At 47.8% G+C, this 23,429-nt stretch overlaps 1 protein-coding gene and 1 long non-coding RNA gene across 11 annotated transcripts in view; one reads left to right on the top strand and one right to left on the bottom strand.

The window, feature by feature from the left end:
- LOC126052411 (uncharacterized) overlaps positions 1–23,429 on the bottom strand; it is a 151,951-nt gene that overhangs the window by 109,999 nt on the left and 18,523 nt on the right. The gene's annotated exons all lie outside the window — the stretch shown is intronic.
- Positions 1–23,429, top strand: part of LGR6 (leucine rich repeat containing G protein-coupled receptor 6) — a 157,027-nt gene that overhangs the window by 129,154 nt on the left and 4,444 nt on the right. For all 3 annotated transcript variants that reach the window (XM_049833015.1, XM_049833016.1, XM_049833014.1), the window contains 11 exons: positions 2,024–2,092; positions 3,618–3,689; positions 4,911–4,982; positions 6,126–6,194; positions 7,169–7,240; positions 10,359–10,424; positions 12,924–12,995; positions 14,624–14,695; positions 15,434–15,559; positions 17,702–17,862; positions 23,334–23,414. In XM_049833015.1, the coding sequence (XP_049688972.1) occupies positions 2,024–2,092; positions 3,618–3,689; positions 4,911–4,982; positions 6,126–6,194; positions 7,169–7,240; positions 10,359–10,424; positions 12,924–12,995; positions 14,624–14,695; positions 15,434–15,559; positions 17,702–17,862; positions 23,334–23,414 (932 nt within the window). The remainder of the gene's footprint in view (positions 1–2,023; positions 2,093–3,617; positions 3,690–4,910; positions 4,983–6,125; positions 6,195–7,168; positions 7,241–10,358; positions 10,425–12,923; positions 12,996–14,623; positions 14,696–15,433; positions 15,560–17,701; positions 17,863–23,333; positions 23,415–23,429) is intronic.

Genomic DNA, 23,429 nt, shown 5'->3' with positions numbered 1-23,429 from the left:
TGAGGAGAGGATGCGTTGCTCCTGTTTCACTCCTGAGCCCTGGGGATGCGCACAGCAGCTTCACGTGTGCTGGGACTCTGCTGCTGCATTGCAGGTCGGACATGGGGGGGAGGCAGAGCTTGTGATCTTGTTACCAACCCTGTGCGCCTCTCCTGCTGATTGCCAGCACTGGCAATTATTAGACTATGTGAACCCTTTCCAGACCTTGAAAGGTACGTCCTGCAGGAGCAGGATTCATTTTCTCAAAGCCATACGCGTAGTGCAGGCAGCCAGACTCCCTCTGTAAGTGGAGGAGAGAAAACAGCCCTCAGGGTGAGGAGATAAACCCTGCCATAGCAGGACCTGCCACATCCCCTGGGCTGCAAAGGGAATCTAGTAACAAGGTTTGTTATGGAACTTGTCATGGCTACACAAGACAAAATCCACCCAAGACAACCTCATTCAGTATTTTTCTTCTGGTTTTGTTGCCTACCTTGTAATTGCCTGGCAAGTATTCCCTAGGACAAGTCATATAAGCCTGGAGTCCTGGAAGGCACAAGGGAAGCCCAATTTGGAGAGACTCTCTGGATTGATTTACTGTGTAAATACCTACAGGGCAAAGCTGAGACGGTGCTGTAGAGTAATTCCCAAGCAGGGACACTGGTAAAGGAGAAGGCTATGTAAGAGAGAGAGGGACCAAGCGAGATCATAACATAATTACCATGCCTGGGCCCAGAGGATGAGAATTACAAGGTAATTGGGCAGCAACTCATTGCTGTGTAAATGCATGGTTATTTCTGTTCCATAAACCACAATCCAGGTTACATGGTAATTACTTTAAGGTCCATTAAGTGTAATTATACAGTAATCTCCAGGAGCCAGTAATTACCCTCATGTTCTAAAGTATCTACCACTTAAAACTCAGTGAGTTTCATGCAGGTAGGAAGCAGTCACATGGTTTTCAGACTTCGGTGTCTTGGTCTGTGGAATGGCCAAGATGGGGTCAAATCTTACCATTTCAGCTGGAACTGCCTTTCAAAGGAAACTGTTGAGCATGCTAGAGGAGGAGTGCTACATATCTAAAGCCCAGCCAATCTCCATGGGTCCCCTCCAATCAACAGCAGGATCAGTACCTTCAGTGGGCTGCTCCTCCCAGGCTGCCAGCAGTGCCCCATAGCTCAAATAAATCCTTTTCCAGAGGCACCAGCCCATCCTTGGAAGAACAAATACAGCCCACAAGGTTTCATTCAGGCTCAGATGTCTCTCTCAGTTGCCAAGTCAGGGCAGGTAAACTCTACACTTGTCATTATGACCAACATATTATATTTTACTTAATTCATTATACTGCAAATTAAACTTAATGCTCAGCAGTGTCAATACTTCTTTGCACATCACTTCCACCTTTGGCTCACAGTTTCCAGTGTGGGGTTCTCCCCAACCATCAGAAAAAGTCCTAGGCCTTCCCATAGCCCGCTCTTCCCACTGGTCCCAGTCACAGCATGTCCCAGCAGCAGGGACATCCAGCGTCCCCAGGAGAAGCACCAAGGGAATGGTGCCCTGATCTCCTCTGCACCACAGGGTGAGGGGGCACATAGAAGCCCTTTCGTGGGGCCCACACAACTGAAGGTGCTCTTGTGTTTCTTGTCCTTCATAAAATCCCATTTTGACCTGGAAAGGCAGTAAAAATTACGCTCAGCCAAAGCCCCTGGGGGTGAGTTCCTGGGAGAGGGGGATGGAGCACTCTAGAAATGTGAAGCAGCAGCACAGTCCAGCGCCAGGCATGGAGGGACTTAGGGGGGAAGCAGTCCAGACAGCAGCAGCCATGGCTTGGACTGGCTCTCGCCTGACAGTGCTCCTAGCAGGGAATATTCCTGCTGCAGGAACATGTCAGATTTTGTTTCCAGGCAGTGGCTGGATCAGCATGGTAGGTAAAACCTGTCTCCCATGCTTAACAACTAAGTTTCCATGCCTTCAAAGCACAGATACACTTGGTTGAGTTCCTACAGCAACGTTAATGATTGTTTTTCCCTTCTCTGTCTTTCAGAGATCTGAACTACAATGAGCTGTTGGAATTCCCTGGGGCTATCAGGACGCTGGGCCGACTGCAGGAGCTGTGAGATTTTCTATTTATTCCTTTTCAAAAGCATTCCCCGACAGAGAGTGACCAATAAAGCATTGTGTGTGCTCTGACTTGAGGACAGCACTCAATCCAAGCCTCTCTTTTGTCTTTCCCTCTCCGCTATGCACATACAAGCAGTTTATCCCCTCAGTTTCCATCAGCTCTAATCACGTCACCATCAGCCTCTGCACTCCACAGCTGGGGAGTGGGAGATCCCCCATCAGCCTTGGAGGAGTTTCCTCCTGCAGCTCTTCATTCTCCTGTGGCATATGAGGGACTCAAACTCCATCTGATCTCCAGCTACTTCTAATGTCCATTCCCCAGCTTGGGACCACAACCATGGAGTTACCTGTGTTACTGTGAGGCCATGGCTTCTGCAGGCCCTGTGCCACCTCCTCTGATGTGCAGAAACTGTTTGATCTCCCTTAGGACAAATTTATTTTACAAAAAATAAAAAGAAATTTTTACAAAAAACAATTACAAAATTACAAAAGTTTATGACCATTTTAGTGGCTAGCTCTCTGTCCTCTAACTGGTCAGCCTGGGAGACACTAAAAATGGGAAACCATCCCACTTAACATCCATGAAGCTAGAAGCCCCAAGATGAGGTTAAGTCAAGTTGATGTGGATCCATGGTTCCTGTGGATCCTAAGACTGTGTCACACTGGTGACAGGCTGGGGTGGGACAAAAGCAGATGCTTTGGTGCTTCTGGAAGTCTTGGAGTAAAAATCTGACACTATTTTCTTTTACTAGAAGAATTCTCAGGAGATTTCTCTGATTAGACCAAATATCAACATTACTCTGACATTCAAAATAAGATCCTTAATCCACTTTGAGATGGCTTTTGAAATGCCCCTCACTAAATAAAAGGCAAATTTCAAACAGCCATCCAACTAATCACTCATGGACTCCTCTAGGATTAAACAACCTGGGCATCACCCAGAGCCTAGTCTTGGTCCTGGGCACAGGATACGGTGGATGCCTTTGATGTACAGGAGATCAGACTGTGGCCACAGAGCTCTATTCTGCTGCAAAATTTTGCTGATAGCAATCTTCAAGCTTAACCAAAAATATCACAGCTAGCTCTAAAAGTACTTTAAAGTCACATGGGCCAATAATTCACGATAGGCTGCACTCTGGTTAACAGGTCTGGAGATATAATGGAGAACATCCATAAAAATTGTAATTCCTGGAGGGTATAAAATAAGTGTATTTTGTTTGCTTCTGTTTCCTGACCTGTAAATTGTTAACCCTTAAGTTCTTGTGTTCTTGGTGGGTTCAGTGGAGTGACATATGGAGCACCAAATTATACACAGAGTAAATACAGCAGAATGAGGGCTTTGTCCTGCCAAAGGACAGACCTTGTTCACTTGTTGGGATGATGTTACAGCTGGAACAGAGTGCACATCTATTTTATGTGTGTTTTGAAAGTGCTCTGCCTTTAAAAGTGTTGAGGAAAGGAGGTGTCTCCAAGCCTTCCTCATCCATTAATATCAAGATATTTGTTTCTCCCAACAGCGGTTTTCATAACAACAACATCAAAGCTATTCCAGAGAATGCATTTGTTGGGAATCCCCTTCTCCAAACAATGTAAGAAAATTAAACAATATTTCCTAAATCCTTATATCCCCCAGAAACGGGCATTTCCTGATGTCTTTGGTTGGGATTTCTGACAGTTGTCAGCATGACTGCAATTTGACATTTGTTGTATATGGCCCGACGCAAGCTGAAATTAGGTCCTTCTCAGCTATGCCTCAGGTTTTTTGCCATGGGTTCTCCTTTCCCCACAGCTGAACTTTGCTGCGGTACAGGGTGATAACAATGAAGGAACAATATATGGGTGGTCTGCATGGAAATCTTGCTGTGCATAACAGGATTTTCTAAGCCCTGGTTGACATCTTGCCTGTTTATTCCTTGTCCTTAGAAAAGCTGCTAGGCAGCTACAGCAGTAGCTATATGTGTGGTAGAGCTGGCACACCAGGTCATTATGTGTCTACTCAGACCCATGGATACAAAGTTCTGCAGATAAATACACTCAGTTGCCAGCTCATTTCCCCTCTGACCCAGACACAGGTAGACATTTTTGGACCGTTCTTCCCTGAACCACACTGATATTGGAAACCATGGCAAGTAACAAAAGCTCTGCTTGGCCAGTCTGGGACTTAAGTTACAGAAATACCAACATCTGGAAAGCCATGGTGACAGTGGGTGAAAACAGTCACTGCTCCAGTCAAAACAAACTAGCCTCATCCCCATCTTCCTTGGGCACCATCCTTGGAGTGACATGGGGGTGGGACACATCCAGAATACTCATGTCTCCATTGGATCTGCCCATCTAAAGTCTTTCACAGTCTGTGGAGGGAAGTCCTTCTTGTAGAAAGTGATTCAACTCCTAAAGCTGGTTGGATCCAAGAAGAGTTCACTTCTCTCCACTGACTGTGACAAGTAGGAAAGATGCTGGTGGAGTGGATATGTAAGATCAGAGGAGGTGTCATCAAGTGCAAGGTGTTTCCCAGCAGGGCTACAGCACTATAGCAGGGTTGAAGGAGGGCTTTGCATCTTTCTAGCCTGCCTGGTTCATCAGGACCCTAAAGGGCCCTTTCAGAGCAGCAGGAGACCTCAGTTGTACCAATGTTCAGCCAAAACAGGCTAGTGGGAGAGCCTGGGCTTATCTGGAAAACAAGGATTTCTCACAGGGTAGCCAGCACCTCCTACATAGCTTACTACTAGTTGCTCCCATGCTCTTAACCTGTAATAGCATCTTCTTTTCATGCACAGCAGAATCTGACCAGTTACTCATTTCCTTTGCAGCCATTTTTATGACAATCCCATCCAGTTTGTTGGACAGTCTGCTTTCCAGTACTTGCCAAAGCTCCACACTCTGTAAGTTCACCAAGCACATTCTCAGAGAGGTAACATCCAAGGTCCAAACCCTGTGAGCTAGACACCTTAGTGGCCTTCTCCCTTCCTCTTTTCTAGAGCCCTTGTACAAGAGATGATCATGGTGCCACTCTTCTAGCCAGCCCCAATGGCAATGAGCCAAGGAGTAGACAATGCAGATGTTTTCTGCTGAGGAAGAATAATTTTGAGAAGGGAATTTTGGAGGGAGCAATTTATTCCTCCTGCCTACCCAGCTGACAGGCACTGGAGTCTTCTAGGGTATCCAGAGCTGCATCAGCACCAGCAAAGACCACATTCACAAGTGCCACAACTTTTGCTGCATGCTGCTCAAGCAAACCCTGTGCTGTTGTGTAGTTGCCCAAACACAAGGACACTGAAGACATCTGCCTTCCTCCACAAGGTGGAGAAGCAGAGGAACACATGCCCCATAACACAGACACCATGGCACAAATAATCTTACTGGGCAGCCATCAGTGACAAGCTTCCTTCACATGTTGGCCCTAAGCCTGCTCCAGAGCCACCACCATGTGGTGGGCACCATCTGGACCACAACTGTTGTTCCACATTGGCTGGCCTGGCCTGGCTGTTTTTTCAGCTAACCTGTTGTGGCACAGCACTAAATACTGAGGCAGAGGCAACCTCAAAATCTCTGTTTATAAGCCTCACCCAGCCTTTCACTGCAGGAACACGTACTCAGGCAAATAAAATAAATCCTTCAAATACTCATGCATTCTTCAGCTCCAGATGCATAGACTCTGTGAGGCTTGGGTGGGATGCCTGCTTACATTCCCCATGGTAATTGTTTGGGGTTTTTTTATTTAATTTGGGTAGAGATCATGCCAAGAATGTCAGTGGTTGGGGGACAGTCAGAGCTTGCCAAGCCTCCTTGCATAGAAATGCCCAACTCTGGCTCACTGTGTCTGCGCTGCTTGAGATGTCTGCTCCACCACCCAGCTGGCAGTGGCACGCTGATGACAGGGGCACCTTTGGATCTGGGCCTCTGATCACCCCATTTACATGTGAGGAAGCAGATTTGCCACCATGGCTGATGGGTCTGGGACCTTGGGCAGCTGTACTTGCTTCTGTGTTCTCTGTCCATCTCACTTCACCCTTATTTCTCTGCAGGTCGCTCAATGGTGCAACGGACATCAGAGAATTCCCAGACCTTAAAGGCACCACCAGCCTAGAAGTTTTGTGAGTGGCAACTCTCTCCCTTTTACCCTGCTATTTGTGCTCTTCCTCCTTCAAGGCGGTCCAGGCTGTTTCAGCGAGGACAACTTTCACAGTGCTGTGCAGTTGGTTGTCTTCAGCCCTGCCTCTCCCTGGTCACTCACCTCTCTGCTTCGTTTCACCCCTGTGGCTCCTGAAAGCAGCTTTCCTCTCCGTGAGTTGCTCTCTCGGTACTGTTGAGTGTACTCCAATCTTTTTTTGATTTTTGTTTTTCTTCCTTTTCTTCTGCATCTGTGAAGGAATGCAACTTTGGGTGCAGTGCTTCAGTGTGGTCTGCTGAGACCCAGTGTCTTTCCCCATCCTGGGACTAGCACTGGTAGTGGAGTGCAGGAAACATCTGCTGTATTTGCCACATATCTGCCACCCAGGCTGGGGGCTCCTGGAACTTGTCTGGTCCCATCCTCACACCACCAGACCCAGGAGAGCAGGAGCCTGGAGGACATGCTGTCTCTGGCCACCCACTGTTCTCCTTTCTAGGGTACTGGTCCACACACTGTGCCCAAACCGGGAGCACAGCTGAGCACTCCAGCCCAGTAGTGTGACATGCCCTGTCTCAAGGACCCAGGGACACACCATCCATCCTCCATACATGGGTTTCTGAGGCAGTCATGGCTCCAGGCAGATCACCAGTCTGGACAATGGGGAACTGACAGAGCATGCCACAGATGGCACTGCCACCTGCCCTCGATGTGGCCAAGGACAGCAGTGAATTCAGTACTCAGCAACATCCCAGAATTTCTTATAGGCACATTCGTCTTTACCAGGTCCAGAAGCAGTGCCCATTTCAAAGTCAGTTTTTGTTTCTTTCCCGGTATTTCATTATCCCATTGATATTGTCTCTCCTGCCACCATCTGGGACCAGTAGCTGGGCTTGCAGGTCACAGTCTGGGTGCTGGCTCTCAGTAACACGGTTTCTTCTCTCTCCGCCACTCCTCTAGGACCTTGACCCGGGCAGGCATCCGTTTACTCCCCAGAGGGATGTGCCAGCAGCTGCCCAGCCTCCGAGTCCTGTGAGTGACACATTTCTTTGTCCTGTCTGGTCTTTAAAAAAGTGCCATCAGAAAGTGGGGTTTCTTCTTGTCTAGCTCAGGGAGGGGACCAGCTATGGAAGACCATCCTGTGGTTCTTGTTCCCCTTATCTTTTCCATGCAGAAAACACTGCCTTCTTAGGCACTACCTTGAGCTCTGCATGTTCTTGAACTTGCTTGCTTCATCCCAGTGTGATGCTCTGGACTCAGGGCTGCAAGCAATAAGGCATATCCACATTTGCCTCCTCCTTGCTCTGGACCAGTGGGAACTGTCTTCCCCATGCAAGGGAGGTAGAGAGGGTGCAAAGTGTGGTGGGTAGGAACAGCAACAGCATTTCAGAGCTCCTACATATACAAAGCACAAAAGCCAGGGGTAAATCACATTTCACACAATGCTCTGCCCCAGTGTTGGCTTACTGCAGTTGGAGCTCCAGCAAGTGCCATCATCTGGAGGAACAATCCTGTTCACACTCCAGGAGGGGACAGGCCTGAGCTGATGGGGACCTGCAAGGCCACATGGCCATGGCCCCTCACATGGTGCAGCAGTGGCAGGTCAAGGTTTTTCTCAGAGTTTCTAAGTTGCTTTGGCTCTACCTGCTTGACAAGGCACTGAATGATGCTGACTGGGGGGGAGGGAGGGGGGGTGTTTTTTTCTTTAACTTGGTACCTGATGAAATCAGCATCTTGGAAAGACTCTTGCATCTCCTCAGGAATCACACCCCTCATTCCTGAGATCCCCAACCTTGTCTGCAGTCAAAGACATCCTCAGGAAATGAGTCACGAGCCAGATTTATACAAGTTTGCAGCCTTAGGGCAAGCAAGAGGCTTGCCTCTCATCAGTCTTTATACAAGCAAGCTGAAAATGAAAACAAGTTTGTTCCAGGAAAGCAACAGGAGTGAGTTCTTGATCACAGAAATTGGAAACAAAAGAACGTAAAAATAAAAGGACACAATTTGTAACTTAGCAGATCACAGCATTTTGGCTCCAGCTGTCCCTGTAGGGAAGATGTCTCATCTTTAGACATCTGGACCAATTCAATGGACATCTTGCCACCAAAGTGTAGCCTTTGGAATGGCCCAGGCTGTAGGGTCCCAAGTGCTCTGTACATGTTTGCAAGTTATCAGACTGTAAAACTTCACAGCAGAGCCTGTTCTTCATGCCTGCTCCCTCCTTGTGAAAGAGTTTTATTGGGACACCCCACCTTGTTCCTTGTTCCTCTTTCCCGGTTAATTTTACTGACATTAATTGCACTGCTTTCAGAGTTTGAAGAGAGGGTATGTGGGCCAATATTTGTGCATGTTTACATGTCTCTTGCCTTTGAAATGCATTGGCCTTCTGTCCCCACAGATATAGTGATTGTTCTCACTTCTTTCCCCCATTTTGCCAGCCCCTCGGCAGTTCGTCAGGTTGCCATTATGACTGTGACATGTCTGAACACAGATGATACAGTTAATGCCACATTTCTGACCTCCAGCTACTCACATCATGCTGCAGATTTTCTGCAGAGATCTTGCATGGGGGCTGTAAGAGCCACCACAGGGACATGAGGCTTGTGGCCATGCTGCGATGCTGGTCTGTGCGTGGGCATTGACCCCAGAACACTCAGGCAGAGCAGCGTTGCCAAGCTTGAGCTTGGCATCAACCTGACATCATCCTGCTGCATTTTTCCAGAGCTTCTGTGGCTCAGGAGACAGATTTGTCTTTCCTGTCAAGCAGAAATAGCTGAAACTTCCCTGAGCAGAGCTAAAGTCCCTTGATGCTCCCAGTACCTGCATCCTGATGTGTCCTCAACACAGTTTCAGTGACTGACGCTGCTCTGCTAGTACATATTGGGCTACATCTGGTTACCCTCTCTCTGGAGGAACGAGAAATAAATCCTGGGGCTGCATTCTCCTTCCATCACCATCTAGCTAAGGCACCACCCTGTCAAGCCCAGTGGATTGACACAGAGTCCAGGGAAAAGTGACTGACACCATAGCTCTTTCTCCATACTAGGTGATAGTCTCCAGAGCCAAGCCCAAAACTTTTGTGTTCTTTTTCCTCCCTTCTCCTCCCCACCATGGAAAACTGGTGGAGAGGGGGTTGGCAAAAAACATAAATAATTGAAATGTTTTAGCAGCAACTTATTGGCAGAAAGATGGAAACTGTGTTTGGAAAGTTGGCGGAGAGGCCACATACACAACTTTTTACCCTGGGGCAAATTCCCTCAAACAGCCACAAATCCAGCCTTTGCTGGTAAGGGAAAAAGCTGATTTTAAGCATTACTCCTTACCCAGCCTATTTCAGTTTTAATAAATTCACATTAATCTGTGCCAGGATAGGTTTTCCTCTGACTACCAAGTCACTCTACCTTGGATGCTGACATGCCACTGGGCTATGAAGCAGTGGGAACAGGAGTTTCCTGGGAATTGCTTTCAAGTGGCAGCACTTGAAAGAATGGGGAACAAAGATTTTCACAGTCTGTAATGTCCTGTACCAAATCCCTGCCTGTGCCACAATCCCTTCCCTAACCCTGGGGAGGAGCCAGGAAAGGCTGAATGGAGAGCAGGTGATGGGCAGTTGGGTTTGCTGTGCCAGAAAGGAGGCAAGGCAGCTGGCTGGCTGCTCTGCTGGCCAAAACCTCCCCAGGCTCTGAAAGCACATCTGCAGCTTTTGTGAGCTCCCCCATCCACAATAGCAGGATGGGAGCTCTGGCACAAATACCTCTCTGCTTTGCCCACAGAAAAGCAAGGCTGTGCATGGCAGAATTTGGCATGGATGCATTTCACAGCTGACTTGGGGCTGGGGAGAAAAAGCCCACCCCAGTTGTAGAAGCAGCTCCATCAGTCTGCAGCTTGTGCTGGAGGAAGCTGGGCTGGGGCTGGATAAGTAGGTAAACCACCAAGCAATCCTTGCCTTGCCTTGCACAAAGATGCTCAGAGCAAGGGTCAGGTGTGTGCAGCGTGGAGATCCCCCTCACCTGGAGTTACTGCTCTCTGCAGCTGTGCAAAACGGAAGTCACATCATCCCCCTCTCTAGCAATATCTGCTTTCCAAGGGAAGGGTCAGGGGCACTCACTTTTGATCTCATAACATTTCTGTGCTGGTCCTTCCCCTGCAGAGAACTGTCATACAACCAAATTGAAGATCTGCCCAGTTTCCACCGGTGTCAGCGACTGGAGGAGCTGTGAGTAAAGAGATGCCCTTACTTGCGCCATGCTCTGGGGAAAAGGCCCTGATTTGGGGATAGAGGCAGCTCCCAAACACAAAAGTCAACCTTCACCAAGCACTGGGAAAGCTGAGCTTTATAACTCACTATTTGGACTGTAAGTGGACCAGAGCGCCGTGCTTTGCCCCTGTGCAAATACAGAATAAAAATACATCCCCTGTGCATAGGAGCTTAATTCTTTTCGGAGGTCCCAGCCACAGCAAACACAAGTAGGATGTGACAGCACTGAATTTTACGTCACTAATTCAAGTCCCAATATGACCTAATCTAGAATGGGATTTATCTCTACTATAAATACCTTCTGCTTCAAGGAGTGGTCTCATCCCCTGAGCACAAAGCAGCTCTTATCCACAGTACTCAGGGCTAGCCACTCTGTGGAGAAGATTGATGCTTTCCTCATTTAGTACTTGTATTGGGTCTTCTCTGGACCCTGGGAGGCACCTCTGTTGCTCTGAAACAGTTATTCACATTTAGTTCAAGGTGTCTGGATATCTGGCCCTACATTTCAAATCTAACAGAAGTTCTTGGCCTTTTTGAGAAAAAAAAAATAGACTACATGATTTTTTATAGAATTCTGAAACCTGGAAGAGTAGATGTGTGGGAGCACCATCCCCACAAAAATACACTGGAAAGGTTGTCCCTGCTCTCTGCAGCACCCCAGCCTGGATAGCCAGACCATTTCATTGATCCTTAGCAAAACCACACATCGGGACACTGAAATCACATGAAAATGAGAGTTACATAGCCTGTGCTGCCTCTTCAGGAGCTCTGAGGACAAAGTTAGAGCTGGATGTATTTTAGCTAAAGTACCACCAGGAAAATGTTTAAAAAAATAGAAAAGACATCAAAAACTGGACAAACTTTCAGAACTCCAAAACTGTAGTTTCACTCATTGTGCCTAAATTGCTTCTTACAATATTTTATAATATGCCAGATTCAGACTTATGATTAACATAAAAGTGCAGTAAATCCCTCTTTCAGACTACTTAAGTCAGACAGACTGTGTCTTACATTAACATTTTCTTACAAAATGAGTATTTGGTCCCTTAAGCCCAAAGTTATCATCCTGTAAGCCCCACCCCCACCAGTCATCAGCATTCCTGCTGGGAAATATGTTGGAAACAAGTCTGGTGGTGCATGGTGGTGCAGCCTGGCATGCAAACAACTTATGTGTGCCAGTTGCTCTGCTATAATTGCCAATGTGCAGGTTTTTACCTGCAACACACAGGTGGTCCTCACAGCTAAACATCCTTGACTTATATTTCACTAGCTTGCTCCAATATCCCTTCTTCCCAACCTCCAACTTTCCCACTCAGTGCTCTTCTACCTGAGACCCCCAAATTTGTGCACAGAGCTTCCCATGGCCCTCCCTTGAAATCTTAACTAGATGTACAAGGAATGCCTTCTTGGCTACATGGAGTGTTGAGAAACCAGTAGTAGAGCAGATATGAGAGCCTCAAGCCCCTGCCTCTGAAACATGAATGTGGGGCCAAATACCAGCGGAGATATTACAGCCATCAGGTGCAGGTCCTTGTGTGAGATGAGTCAAGATCATTTCTGAGTCTGAAAGCAGGTTAGCTACACAACAAACACCCAAGGGAGCTGTTGTAAGTAGAGCACTAGTCTGTGGCTGTCTCCCCTTGCAGAAGGTCACACATGGGGAGACCACGTCTGCAGGTCTGGGAATTCATGATGGGCATTTTGCAGAAATTTAAAAAAATATTCACTGTTGTTCCACACTGGGGAAAAGAAAACTGAAAAACTTAATGTTTCCCACAAAGTGGATGCTTGGATCAAAATGTCTCTCAAGAGATGTAGGGATTGTATAGGTCAGTCAGCAAACACCATGTGAGCCCTTACCCTGTCCCCTCCTTTGCTCTGGGGAGTGCAGGAGGCTGCTGGAAGGGAGATGTGCAGGTGCTGAGGCACTTCATGAAATTACATGTGCAGGATGTGGACGGTGGGTTCAGCAAGACATCAGGATTTTTCTTCATAAAAAGCTGAGATGCCTTCAGCCCTCAAACCCCCTTCATCATCACCAAGGCAAAAGGGAGCACCATGTAGTCCTTCCCAAAGGGTCACTCAGAGCTGTTTGCTGACTCACTGGCTCCAAGATCTCCTCTTTTGCTCTGGACAAAGCAGTCTGAAGGCTTAGGGTGGAGCAGAGTGGGAAACCAGCATGGCTTTGGAGATAATGACGCACCTTTAACCACTGCACATCAATGGATGGCATCAAAAGGAGAGGCTGGCTGAGAGCTGGAGCTGCCCATAGGAGAGAATGGCTTTGAGCTGTTCTGTTGCTCATCCTGTTTACCCCTTGAAGTTAGAGTAGGCCTCCCAAGCGCAAATGACAACTTCCACTGTGACAGTTTGCATCTGCCGCCATGGGACAAAGATCCCTACAAAGTACGAATGCTGCCTTCAGGTATTTTCTCAAACCAGTTTCTGTTTTGTCAGTGGTCTCCAGCACAACAGGATCCATGAAATCAGGGCAGACACCTTTATGCAGCTGATGGCCCTGCGCTCCATGTAAGTATTGTCTGGCAGGGGGAACGACTGGGCTTTTTGCTGGGGGAAGGGGAACTGTGAGCACCCAGCCAGGCCAGTGTGGAGTTTCCCAACCCCACCCCCTCTGCCTCTGCTGGGAGGCTTTACCATCTAGTCCCTCTTCCACTTCCCCTTACAAAAGAACAGGGCACAAACCTTCCCTCTGGCTTCCTTTCTGCATGTAGACAACCGCTGTAAATAAACTCATTACCTGCCAGCCTTCCTGCCCACATATGCGGACACTCCACACCACACTCTCTAACCACATGCTGCAACTTGTACGTTGCACAGCACACATCACTGAGACCTACCTCCTAAATGCCCATGCAGACACAGACTCACGGCAGGGATTTACCATGGTGTGCATGAGCTCTAGCACCCCTTTCCATACACATGCCAGTCCTTGGCCATGCACTCCTGGAACACCCAGCAGAACATCCCATTTGATTTGGGACTGTCTCCCCACAACTCAAAAGCATATGTTGGATGTATTAAGTGCACACAAGCATGCACATATCATACATGCATAGTGACCGTGCAGTAAACAGCCCACTTAAGTGCTTGGCACCTTTGAGAAGCTAGTAAGGGTCCGCAGGGCATGATTCTCCCTGTGACACTTAGGAAGAGCCCTCTAAGTGCTGATGGTCTTTATTTGAGGTTGTTTTAGGAAGTGAACTGAATTGCATAAAAGCTTTTTCCTATGGTGCAGCAATTTGAGTGTCATTTAATAGGCCAGCATTCCTAGAGATCCCATGAGCGTCACGTACACGATGTTTATAACTGCACAGGAACACTCATGTATTACATGTAACACTACAGACAAGCATGCAAATATGAGCATGCTGCTGCCACACTATAGTCACACAAACGAACAGCTGAGCATGCAAACTCTATCATTTGCCTTTGGGTATGTTCTGGGTCCCTGTGGGAAGGATTCATCTCACACAACTTCAGCCTTTTGCAGTGTGACGCGCATAACTGGGCACTTGGCTCCCTTCAGAGCTGGAGAGATGAAGATATATGTAGGAGATTGCTTGTGTAGTCAGCCTTAGGAGAAGAAAAGCTTCCTGATATGCTGGTTCCTCTCTGCTAACAGAAAGAGTTGAGCCCTTTAGCTCAGATGGAAGCAGAGCTTATGGAGGAACCTCAATGAATCCAAGCCAACTGTACATGACAGGAGACACTCTAAGATGACCTTTGTTCACTTTCCACACAGCCCCTGACGCTATCTGCCCTTGCCTGGGCACCCAGCACTGTGACCATATCAGGGATGCTCTGGCACTAAGGCATAACCTGTCTACTGCTCTGAGGTTTAGCATGTTAGCATAAAATCCCCAAATTTACAGAAATGAACCCAGAAAGGATCCTTTCCCATTGGTCTCAGTGGAGGAGCTCCTGCAAGGCAAACTCTTGTGCTCTCTATTAGAAATCACCCATATATAGACCCAAACATATTTATCTCCAGGGAGCTGCAATGAGACAGAATTTGCTGCTGACCAAGGGGCTACATATCCCACAATTTCTTGCATCCAACCCCTTGACCAGGCCGGTGTCAGAAGCTTCACTGCCCTGCTCTGCACCCCTCTTACTGGCATGTCCTTGCCTTGCAGAGACCTGAGCTGGAATTACATCCAGTTTATTCACCCTGAAGCCTTTGTGACCCTGCACTCTCTCACCAAGCTGTAAGTTGCAGTGATATTTCTTTCAGAGTGGGCCATGGAGACCAGGTATCTGAGGACCTCAGACTGACTCACCAAGCTACCAGGACACCTGGCATTTAGATATCAGAAGGCTGCAGTGCTGAGGTGCATGTCTCAGCACTAACACGGGCAGACCAAATCCAAAGGCTTCCTATCAATATTAAAGGGATGATGAAAGCACAGAAGAGGCCATTTTCAAGATGCTCTCACCCTGAACACTTAAACCTCTACTTTCTGATGCTTTCATACATGCCTTAGTTGCCTTTATGAAAGCATGAAAGATGCTTTCTGCAAGATCAGCATGATAGACCATTTCAGCAAGAGTCATTGCAGATCATCTTTGCTGGTTCTGGAGGGGCCCCAGTCCTCATCCCCCTCACTAAGACTCTTGGGCATTTTATGGGCTGGGAGTTGCAGTCATACCTGACCTATTATGGGGTAAGTGGTGGGGGAAGAGATGCATGGGGCAGATATGTGCACAGAGAGGTAGATACTACCCAGAGATTTCAGCGTGGGCATTAACACTTGCCCCTGATTTTCCCCAGGGATTGCAGTATCAATCCATTTATCTCCAGAGGATCTTGGTCCCCATGCAGCACCCAGCCCCATTTCAGCATCACGTTTGAGGGAGCAATCAAGGCAGGCAGCCTCTGCTTGGCTGAGATAGCACTAGCAGCAAAACACTGACTGCAGTCTCCCTCTCTGCTTTCCCTTCATCAGGGACTTGACTGATAACCAGCTGGTCACGCTGCCTCTGGATGGTTTGGGTGGACTGACGCATCTGAAGCTCCAAGGCAACCTGGCTCTCTCTGAGCCCTTCACCAAGGAGAGCTTCCCCAAAATGAGGTACTGGTGGTGGTGGCTCTTTCACTTCTGGCACTCAGCACAGCCTGTATTTTCTTACAGCAATCAGCCTTCTGCTTTCCTTGTTTATCTCACACTTTCCTCCATCCTTTTAGGCCAATAGGTTTGAGGAAGCTTCATCTGCTACTAATGTGCCTCGTTTTTTAAAGTCTTCCACAGGAGAGTGGTGATGCACTCCCGGGCCTGCCACCCCCACCCCAAACACACACACAAGTGGAAAGCACTGAGTGGGCCCAGCTCAGGGCTCCTCTCAATGGAAAACATTCCCAGAAGCCAGTCCTAGCTAATGACATCCAGCTTTCCTTCAGTAAACTCTGTTTGTGTGGCCGTGTCTTGTCTGCTATGGATTAATGAGGAGCCTGAAGGGGTCAAACTGAGCAAGATGAGGCTGCAAAAGGCTTGGAGCACAGTATCACACTGCAGGCTCTGGCTCTTCTGGCCCTCCCTTAGTGGTGGGTCTCCAGCATGGCACCTGCCCTCAGGCTGAGGGGCCTACAGCCCAGATGACTCAAATTCCCCTGAGGTGAAGCCATCTTTTGCTTGGGTTTCCCAGCTAGTTCCCTTGGAGCCAAGGATGCACGAGCTGATGCTCCCACTCATCCAGTACAGGTTCCCAAATGCTGGAGCTTCTCAAATTTAGACACCTGCAACTGTGCTGGAGTCACAGGCCACTGCACCACCATTGGGCTTAATAGCTCAGGTCTGATGAAAAGTGCGGAGCTCTTACTTCAATCTGTCTCAGCAATGGTGCCTGCAGGGCTTTCTCTTCTGACTTTTTTCACTCATCATGGCTGGGATCTGTTGCATGACTGGTTTCCAAATGGTACGGGATCCCAGAAGCTTCTGGAGGGCTTTCCACACCCAAGATGGCAGTCCCTTGTGCAGAGTGGGTCAAGTTCAGCACTTCCAGGGGTGTGTCTCCTCTAAACTAATTCCATTGACATCTGTGGAGCTGGTTTGGATTTGTACCAGAGAGACTGAGTCTGCAGGAGTGGTTCATTGAACCACGCCAGGCAATGGTCCCATTAACATTTCCTAAATTTGGGGGTACTGCCACTAAGTAGTCTTATTTTTGGGGCGTATTTCTGGAGGCATCATCTAAGAACAGTTCTTAGCCATCCTAGGAGGACCTGTACCTCCCTACCACCTTTCAATAAGAGGATTTAATTTGGAGCTTTTAACAGGAAGCAAGCTTGTATACAGAGTTTCCATAGCCTCCCGGGGCTCAGCCAGAAATGTTTGGGAACTTAAAACAAAAGCATATTTTTAGAATATAGAGTTTCATTGTATTTACTGATCTTGTCAGAAGACCTTAATTGTCTGGAAAACCTGAGGTTTCTTTGCCCTCATCAGCAGTCTTCCTGACTTCAAGCAAAGAAACAGGAGTTTGCTGTCTTTGAAAAAAATGCAGCTGCTGACTGATAGCCTGGTATTTCATCCAGATGATGTTCAGCTGCTGTTTAATTAACCTCGTAATATATGCTATAATTAACAACTAACAATTCTACTTTCAAGTAGAAATCAGACATACTAAAATAACTTGCTACACTTGAGAGACCTGAGATTTTCCTGCCTGAGCTGGCAGGGGTGAGCCACACTCATGGAACTGAAGTTTGGAGGTGCCTCTCTGACCTTCAGAAACTAGCAAGGGGGACCTTGCACTTCCTCAAGCTCTCAGGAAGTTACTCACCTTGAACAAAAGAATGGAAGCCCAGCAAAAAATGTCCTTGGGGTAAAAAACATGAAGACTCCACATGCACATGGCATATTGCTAGAGGGCATGGGAAAGAGAAGCTAATTCAGTCTAGAGAGAACTGCAGAAAGTTTTTAGGAATTATCCAGGAACTTTGGTGCAGTTTCCAAACCTGCTGTTTGACAACATTCTATTGACAGACAATGTCTTAAGTGCCAGAAGTGGGGCAGTGCAGAGACATCGTGGGGTGATTTGGGTCCACACTCTGTCCTACGTGGAGTCCTTCACCAGAGCAAAGTCCTGCTCTAACATAACCATCACCTGACAGACTGGCTTTTGTTACATATCAAAATTAAGCAAAAAGTGCAAAGCAATGGAGAGTCAGGTCATAGAAGCAATGCACCTCAAAGTTCTGCTTTCCCCCTTTGCAGAGTCCTCGAGGTACCTTATGCCTACCAGTGCTGTGCCTATGGAAGCTGCAGCAGCTTCTTCAAGATGTCCAACCAATGGCAGGCAGAAGACATGAGCCCTGAGGAGGAGGATCCCCACAAGAGGACCATGGAATTGTTTCCAGGTCATGCTGATAATCACTGTAAGTAAACTGGGCTGGATGGTGATCAATCCATGGGCAGGGCCATGCTGCGAGCTAGGATGCAATCGTGCATTTGCAGGAGTGGTCCTACTGCTAGCCATGGAGTTACCCCTGCCTCAGGGAAGGCAGACTGATCCTTCTCCAGCTCTAGTGCCCAGTTGTCATGAATGGGCTTCAGTTAGTGTCACTGCATTGGAGAGAGCTGATGTGGCACATCCAAACCTTCACAATCTAACAGAAAGACCTGGCAGTCCTCAACAGCACGGACATGTTTGCTAATTTGGCCTTGCTGACTATAGAGGGAGGCTACCCAAGCTACTGAAAGGTGGCTGAGGTTACATGGGACAGCTTCTGAGCTTGGTCATTAGACTTCTAGGCAGTACGGAGCCTTTGGCAGGACCCTAGGATTAATCTGAATAAGAGAAGGAACTCAAAGAACTGGAATGTGCAGCTGGCTGGAGACAGACACCTATGTCTGTGCTACTTTTGTACACATACCCTGATGCTACAGCAAAGGTCAGGGTTAGGTATGAACAAAAGGACACGTTTGGGAAATATGATGAGCTCAGCACAGGGGCTAGCCTATGCAGGGCAGAAATGGCTCCACAGTTAAAGATGCTTTCTGTTCAAGAGTCAATTTATTCTGTGCTCTAAGTCACTTCTGCAAAGACCTCCATGAAATCTATTGCACGAGGCCAGCAGAGGAGTGTGCAAAGCACACCACCTGCACCCACAGACTCAGAGCACAACAGCAGCTCCAAGCGGAAAGCTGGTGTGATCCCTTTGCAAGAGAATCTCAGAATAATGTGAAGAAAAGCATGAGCCCCTTTGCTTCCTCTGTAACTGCTGGAGAGTGGAAATAGCATTTCAGGACACAGCTTGGATGCTGCCTTTGTTTATATGTTTGCCCTGTAGGCAAAACCACATCATGCTGTGTGCCTGTAGGAGATGGGGAGAGGGCTTGAATCCCTGGGGAGTGTTTGACTCACCTGCTCCCAGGAGGACTGTGCACCCAGCCATAACCAGGGGCTCTGCAGGATCTCCTCCTGCATCCTAAGCAGGCAGGACTAGATCTGGAGACAGATATTGACCCAGAGCAGTTGGGTTCTCTGTGTTACAGCAGTGATGGGAGGCAGGATGACCCAGACACTTTATGACAGAGCCAGCAAGTGAGTCACAAGCCCTGCATCCCTGCTCCAGCCATCTGCCCTGCCCTGATCCTTCACAGACTAAGAATAAGCTTTAGCAATGTATAAAGTCCAGCCAGAGGCTAACAAGTGTGATTCCTACCAGCATGATGTGGCTCCTGGAAGCATGGTAGACTTGGTGGTTATACTGGGCAGACAGTACAAAGGAGCCATATGTTACGGTCATTGCTGCAGGAATTTCTTCTTGGTTGGGTCAGTTTTTCCATCATTAATGTAGCCCATACTTTAACGGTCCTTGTGCTTATAGTTGGGGTGTTTGCCCAGCAAATTACAGCATCTGTGAAAAGACCTGGTTTGCGGCCAGGGCCCATAGTACTGCTTACAGACCTGCTTTTGCTGGGCACCAAAGCGTTTGATGTCTCAGACAATATTCTCTCCTGGCCCTGCCAGCAGACCACTACCTACTAAAGACTCCCAGGCCTCCAAGACAATCTCAGCCTCATGAATTATATATGTATTGATGACATATTGGGACCAAAGGGGAATACTGACTGATTCTAAGATGTGCCAGATGAGACTATTAGCAGCTCATAAAGGCTCACATTCTCAGATCTTAAGCACTGGGTTTGTCTTGAAAAATCAAATCACGGAGGTGCAAATGTGAAACGCACAAGAACATACTTCCTTACTGTGTGTGGCTTTTGCAGATGACTCTTCTTATAATTCAGCAATGCATGGTCTAGTCTTGACAATGAGGTTTTATGATATTGCTATTTTAATTAATTGTTGCTTTATTTCTGTCCCCAGTGCTTCCTTTCTGATGGCCACCAGTGGTATTTAGCTGTGTTATATGAATCTTGTAACACTTCCTCATTAAAAAGGAAAAGAGCTCCTAAACATTCCTTCCATGCAAGAGATAAAGTGGCTTCATTAAAAGAAAATAATTCAGGGCTCTGTCCCTGCAGTGTACAGCCAGGCTCATCAGGGTGCTTGCATGCTGTGGAAGAACTTGTGAGAGGGATGGGGCATGCTTCCAGATAGCCATGTCCTCTCAGCCTTGCATAGTGCTTCCAACAAGGCACTGAGGAGCCCTTTACAAACAAGTCTGCAGAACCTCACAGCCAGGTGGTGAAAGGCGACTTGTCCCAGGCAGCCATGTAGGGGTGAGAAATGGGTCCCTGGTGGCACAGCCCTGCTCCAGCAGCCAGGCAATGCTGTCTCCCACAGAGTGTTCCACTCCTGCATCCAGCATCCATCCCTCAGCCAAGCCCAGCACCCAAGATACGGTCTGACTCCAGCCACAGAGTGTACATGGTGCCATGCTCCCCAGGGCCAGCTCAGCTCTTTCCCATCCTCCCAGGGCTTCCAATGACCAGGAACCCCCCAGACATCACCCAAGTGTGTCCATTCACATCTGAGTAACAGCCACCCAAAGCCCAAAGGAGTGTAGTTAGTGCATGTCTCATCACTCTGTCACCTTGTCACTACAGATATTTAAGGTCCTCTGGCCAAATTTTTTGGTGCTTGGGATATGCCTCTTTGGATTATAGTTGATGGCATTTAGCAGATAACCCCTGCTCCAAGCCTGTCCCATGTGGCTGGGCAGCACCTCAAAGGTGGCTCAGGGGCTTGTCATACAGGACATCCACCCAACACTCTCCGGCAGCTCGCTCCTTCCACCTTCCTGAAACTGGCTGCAGAGGGAGAACAGGCAAAGTGCAAGTACTACCATTGCCGTGGGGCACTTCCATCACAGTGCCAGCACTCCCCTTCAGGCCCACTGGTTTGAGGATAGAAAGGGATGTATTTACTTACAAACATATGTTGGCAATAATGGAACAAAGCTATAGAAAGCAAGTAAAGAACACGCTTGGATGGTTATCCTTGACAATAGGACACTGCTTTACCCAGTCCAGCATCTCCATTAGCTTGTAAAGCTGACTAATTAACTTTTGCAACCATCCAGCAAACCCTGGAGGGTCCTTAGAGCTACACTTTTCCCGCTTCTGTCATTCAAAAAGGCTACTCGAGTCCTGCAAAAAGCACCTGCCCAGGCCCCTTGCAGCCACCCATGCCCTAACTCTGAGGGAGAGAGCAATTATCTGCAAACCCCACATGGGGACTGCTCTGGCTAAGGCAGACAGTACTAAAAGGGAACAATAATCCAGCCCACTGTTTTTTTGTTCTACCCTTTCTCCAGTATTTCTTCTCCTCTTCTTCTGACTTCGGTGTTGGTACAGCTATCTGGGAACAATTTTTCACGGAAAGGGCAATACTAGCAAAGTGGGGGTTTTCCATAAGGCCTCAGAAAGTGGAGGCACCTTAGCAAAATTCAAATAAATAACAGCTACTTCAAAAAACAATGTAGTCTGCCTTGCTAGAACACAACAGCCATTTTCTTTTCTCTACAGTTCGCACGCTGGGAGAAGTACTGATTTCCAGCAGAGAGGTATATTTTTTGCTTTGAATCCCACTGTGCTGCCAAGGATTGCTTTGCAATTCACAGCTAGCTCAGTAGTCCAGGCAAAACAAAATATCTCTCCTTCACTTCATGCAAATGTTTAACCTATGCTTAAAAACAGCCTTTGTGCATTCTGGCCCTTTGAAGAGAAAAGTGGGGAGGGGGGGCAGATTACACTTTAACATTACCGTGGGTTGAGTGGCAGGGGGGCACAGAAAGTGCAAGTCTCCTCATTGATTTGAGTGTCGTGACTGCACATCACAGCCTCCACACTGTGGATGGAAAAGACACTGGAGATTTATAAGACTATAAAATACAAGGAGGACATATTTTTCCATCCCACTGTGAGTGTTTTCTTGCCAGACTCCAAAGCAGCAGTAATATTTCAACTTTTATACAGACAGATTTAAAAAATGGCATTTTTTTCCAAAGCTCACTGAAGCCGAGAAAGCCACAATGCTTGTCAGGAGGCACTAAAGATAGCACGTTATTTGTCATCATTCTTTAATCAATTAATCCCAGTCATATTTTCAAACACAGGCAAGGAGCAGACCTCATGAGAGGCACCATTTCTAAACAGATTAGGCAACTCAATGCCACTTAGGTTAGCCATATCTTCAGCACTGTGGAAACTTGCCTTCCTGGCCAGTGTCTGAGCTGCCAGGTGCACACCTGGGCACCAGCATCAGTCCATATCATCCACGGGAGAGTTCATCCCACAGCCACAGATCCAGATCCCTAGCTATTGGGCTGCAGCAAGAAAAAAACACGTCCTTTGCCCTTCCTCCCGCCCACAGAAAACCCTCCAAAGATCTCCACTGGGAGCACAAGGCTGTGTTGGTGCCATGGGTGGGGATGGTGCAGTGGGATAGCAGCTGTCCTCACTGTGTCCCAGTGCTGTGAATCAGAGGTAGTTTGAGAAGAGGAATAAGGAACAGAGCAGAAAAGCATGTCTTGGATTAGATTAACAGGATGCCATTCTCCTTGGTGATGAACTACACCTACAGGCCATTGAAAACACAGCTGAGCTCTCAGCCCCATTCTCTTCCAGCAGCTTCTCCTTCAGCCAGGGAGTGTCTGCCTGACCCTCAGAGAGCCCAAGCCTGGCTCAGGGTGCAGCTGCCTGCATGATGAGGATGATGGCCCTGCAGGCTGGGCTCTGAGGGCAGTGCAGTCTGGTTGCATAAACCCCACAGATCCAAAGCCTGCAGGCATGGGCAATCAGTCTGTCTTTAAGCAAATTCAGGAATGGGAATGTCCAGGGTTAAAAATGGGTCACCACAGTCCCAAGAAATGATAGGACATAAAATAAAGCAATAAATGTTGAGTTCTCGTGGTTTTGCTTCTGAGCCTTTTGCTGGTGGTGGTTGCTGACGAATAAGTGGTGCTGCAAGTAGAGGCTAATGGCTCCCTCTGAACAAAGCTCCAAAGTCCTTGTTGATGAACTAAAGTTGGACAAAGCCTGCCCAGAAAGCTTAGAAGATGCATTTGAAGGCTTTGTTTTCTATAACCACATAGGCTAGAGTATTTCTTTATTTTTAATAAAGCATGCTAGGGAGGAGGGATCTGCAGTCACACAACTCTGGGATCTGGGGCTCTTACACTTCAAATGTTGGGAGTAACCTAAAAACATGGGGGTTGGCCACATTGCAACCTACCAATGTTTACAAGGCCTTCTCCCTCTACAGCAGTGACTGCAGGGGACAAACTGGACACCAGCAGCTACTTTGAACTTGTAGGCTTGGAACTGGCTGGGGAGGTCTGGGTTGAGGACAAGCAGTGGGAAAAGCTTCTGGCCCAGTTAGCCCTGATGGCCCTGCTTGTTCTTCTCTGAGCACCGTTTCTCATTGTTTTCTCCCCAGATGACTTAGATGCAGATGACCTCCAGCTGGACCTTGAGGAATCAAAGTTGCACCCCACTATTCAGTGCACGCCAAGCCCCGGTGAGCAGCCAGGGA

This window comes from Accipiter gentilis, chromosome 29 (genome assembly GCF_929443795.1).
Source record: "Accipiter gentilis chromosome 29, bAccGen1.1, whole genome shotgun sequence".
Classification (NCBI taxonomy): Eukaryota; Metazoa; Chordata; class Aves; order Accipitriformes; family Accipitridae; genus Astur; species Astur gentilis.
Note: the sequence above shows the minus strand (reverse complement) of the source record. Positions and strands in the feature narration are given on the sequence as shown.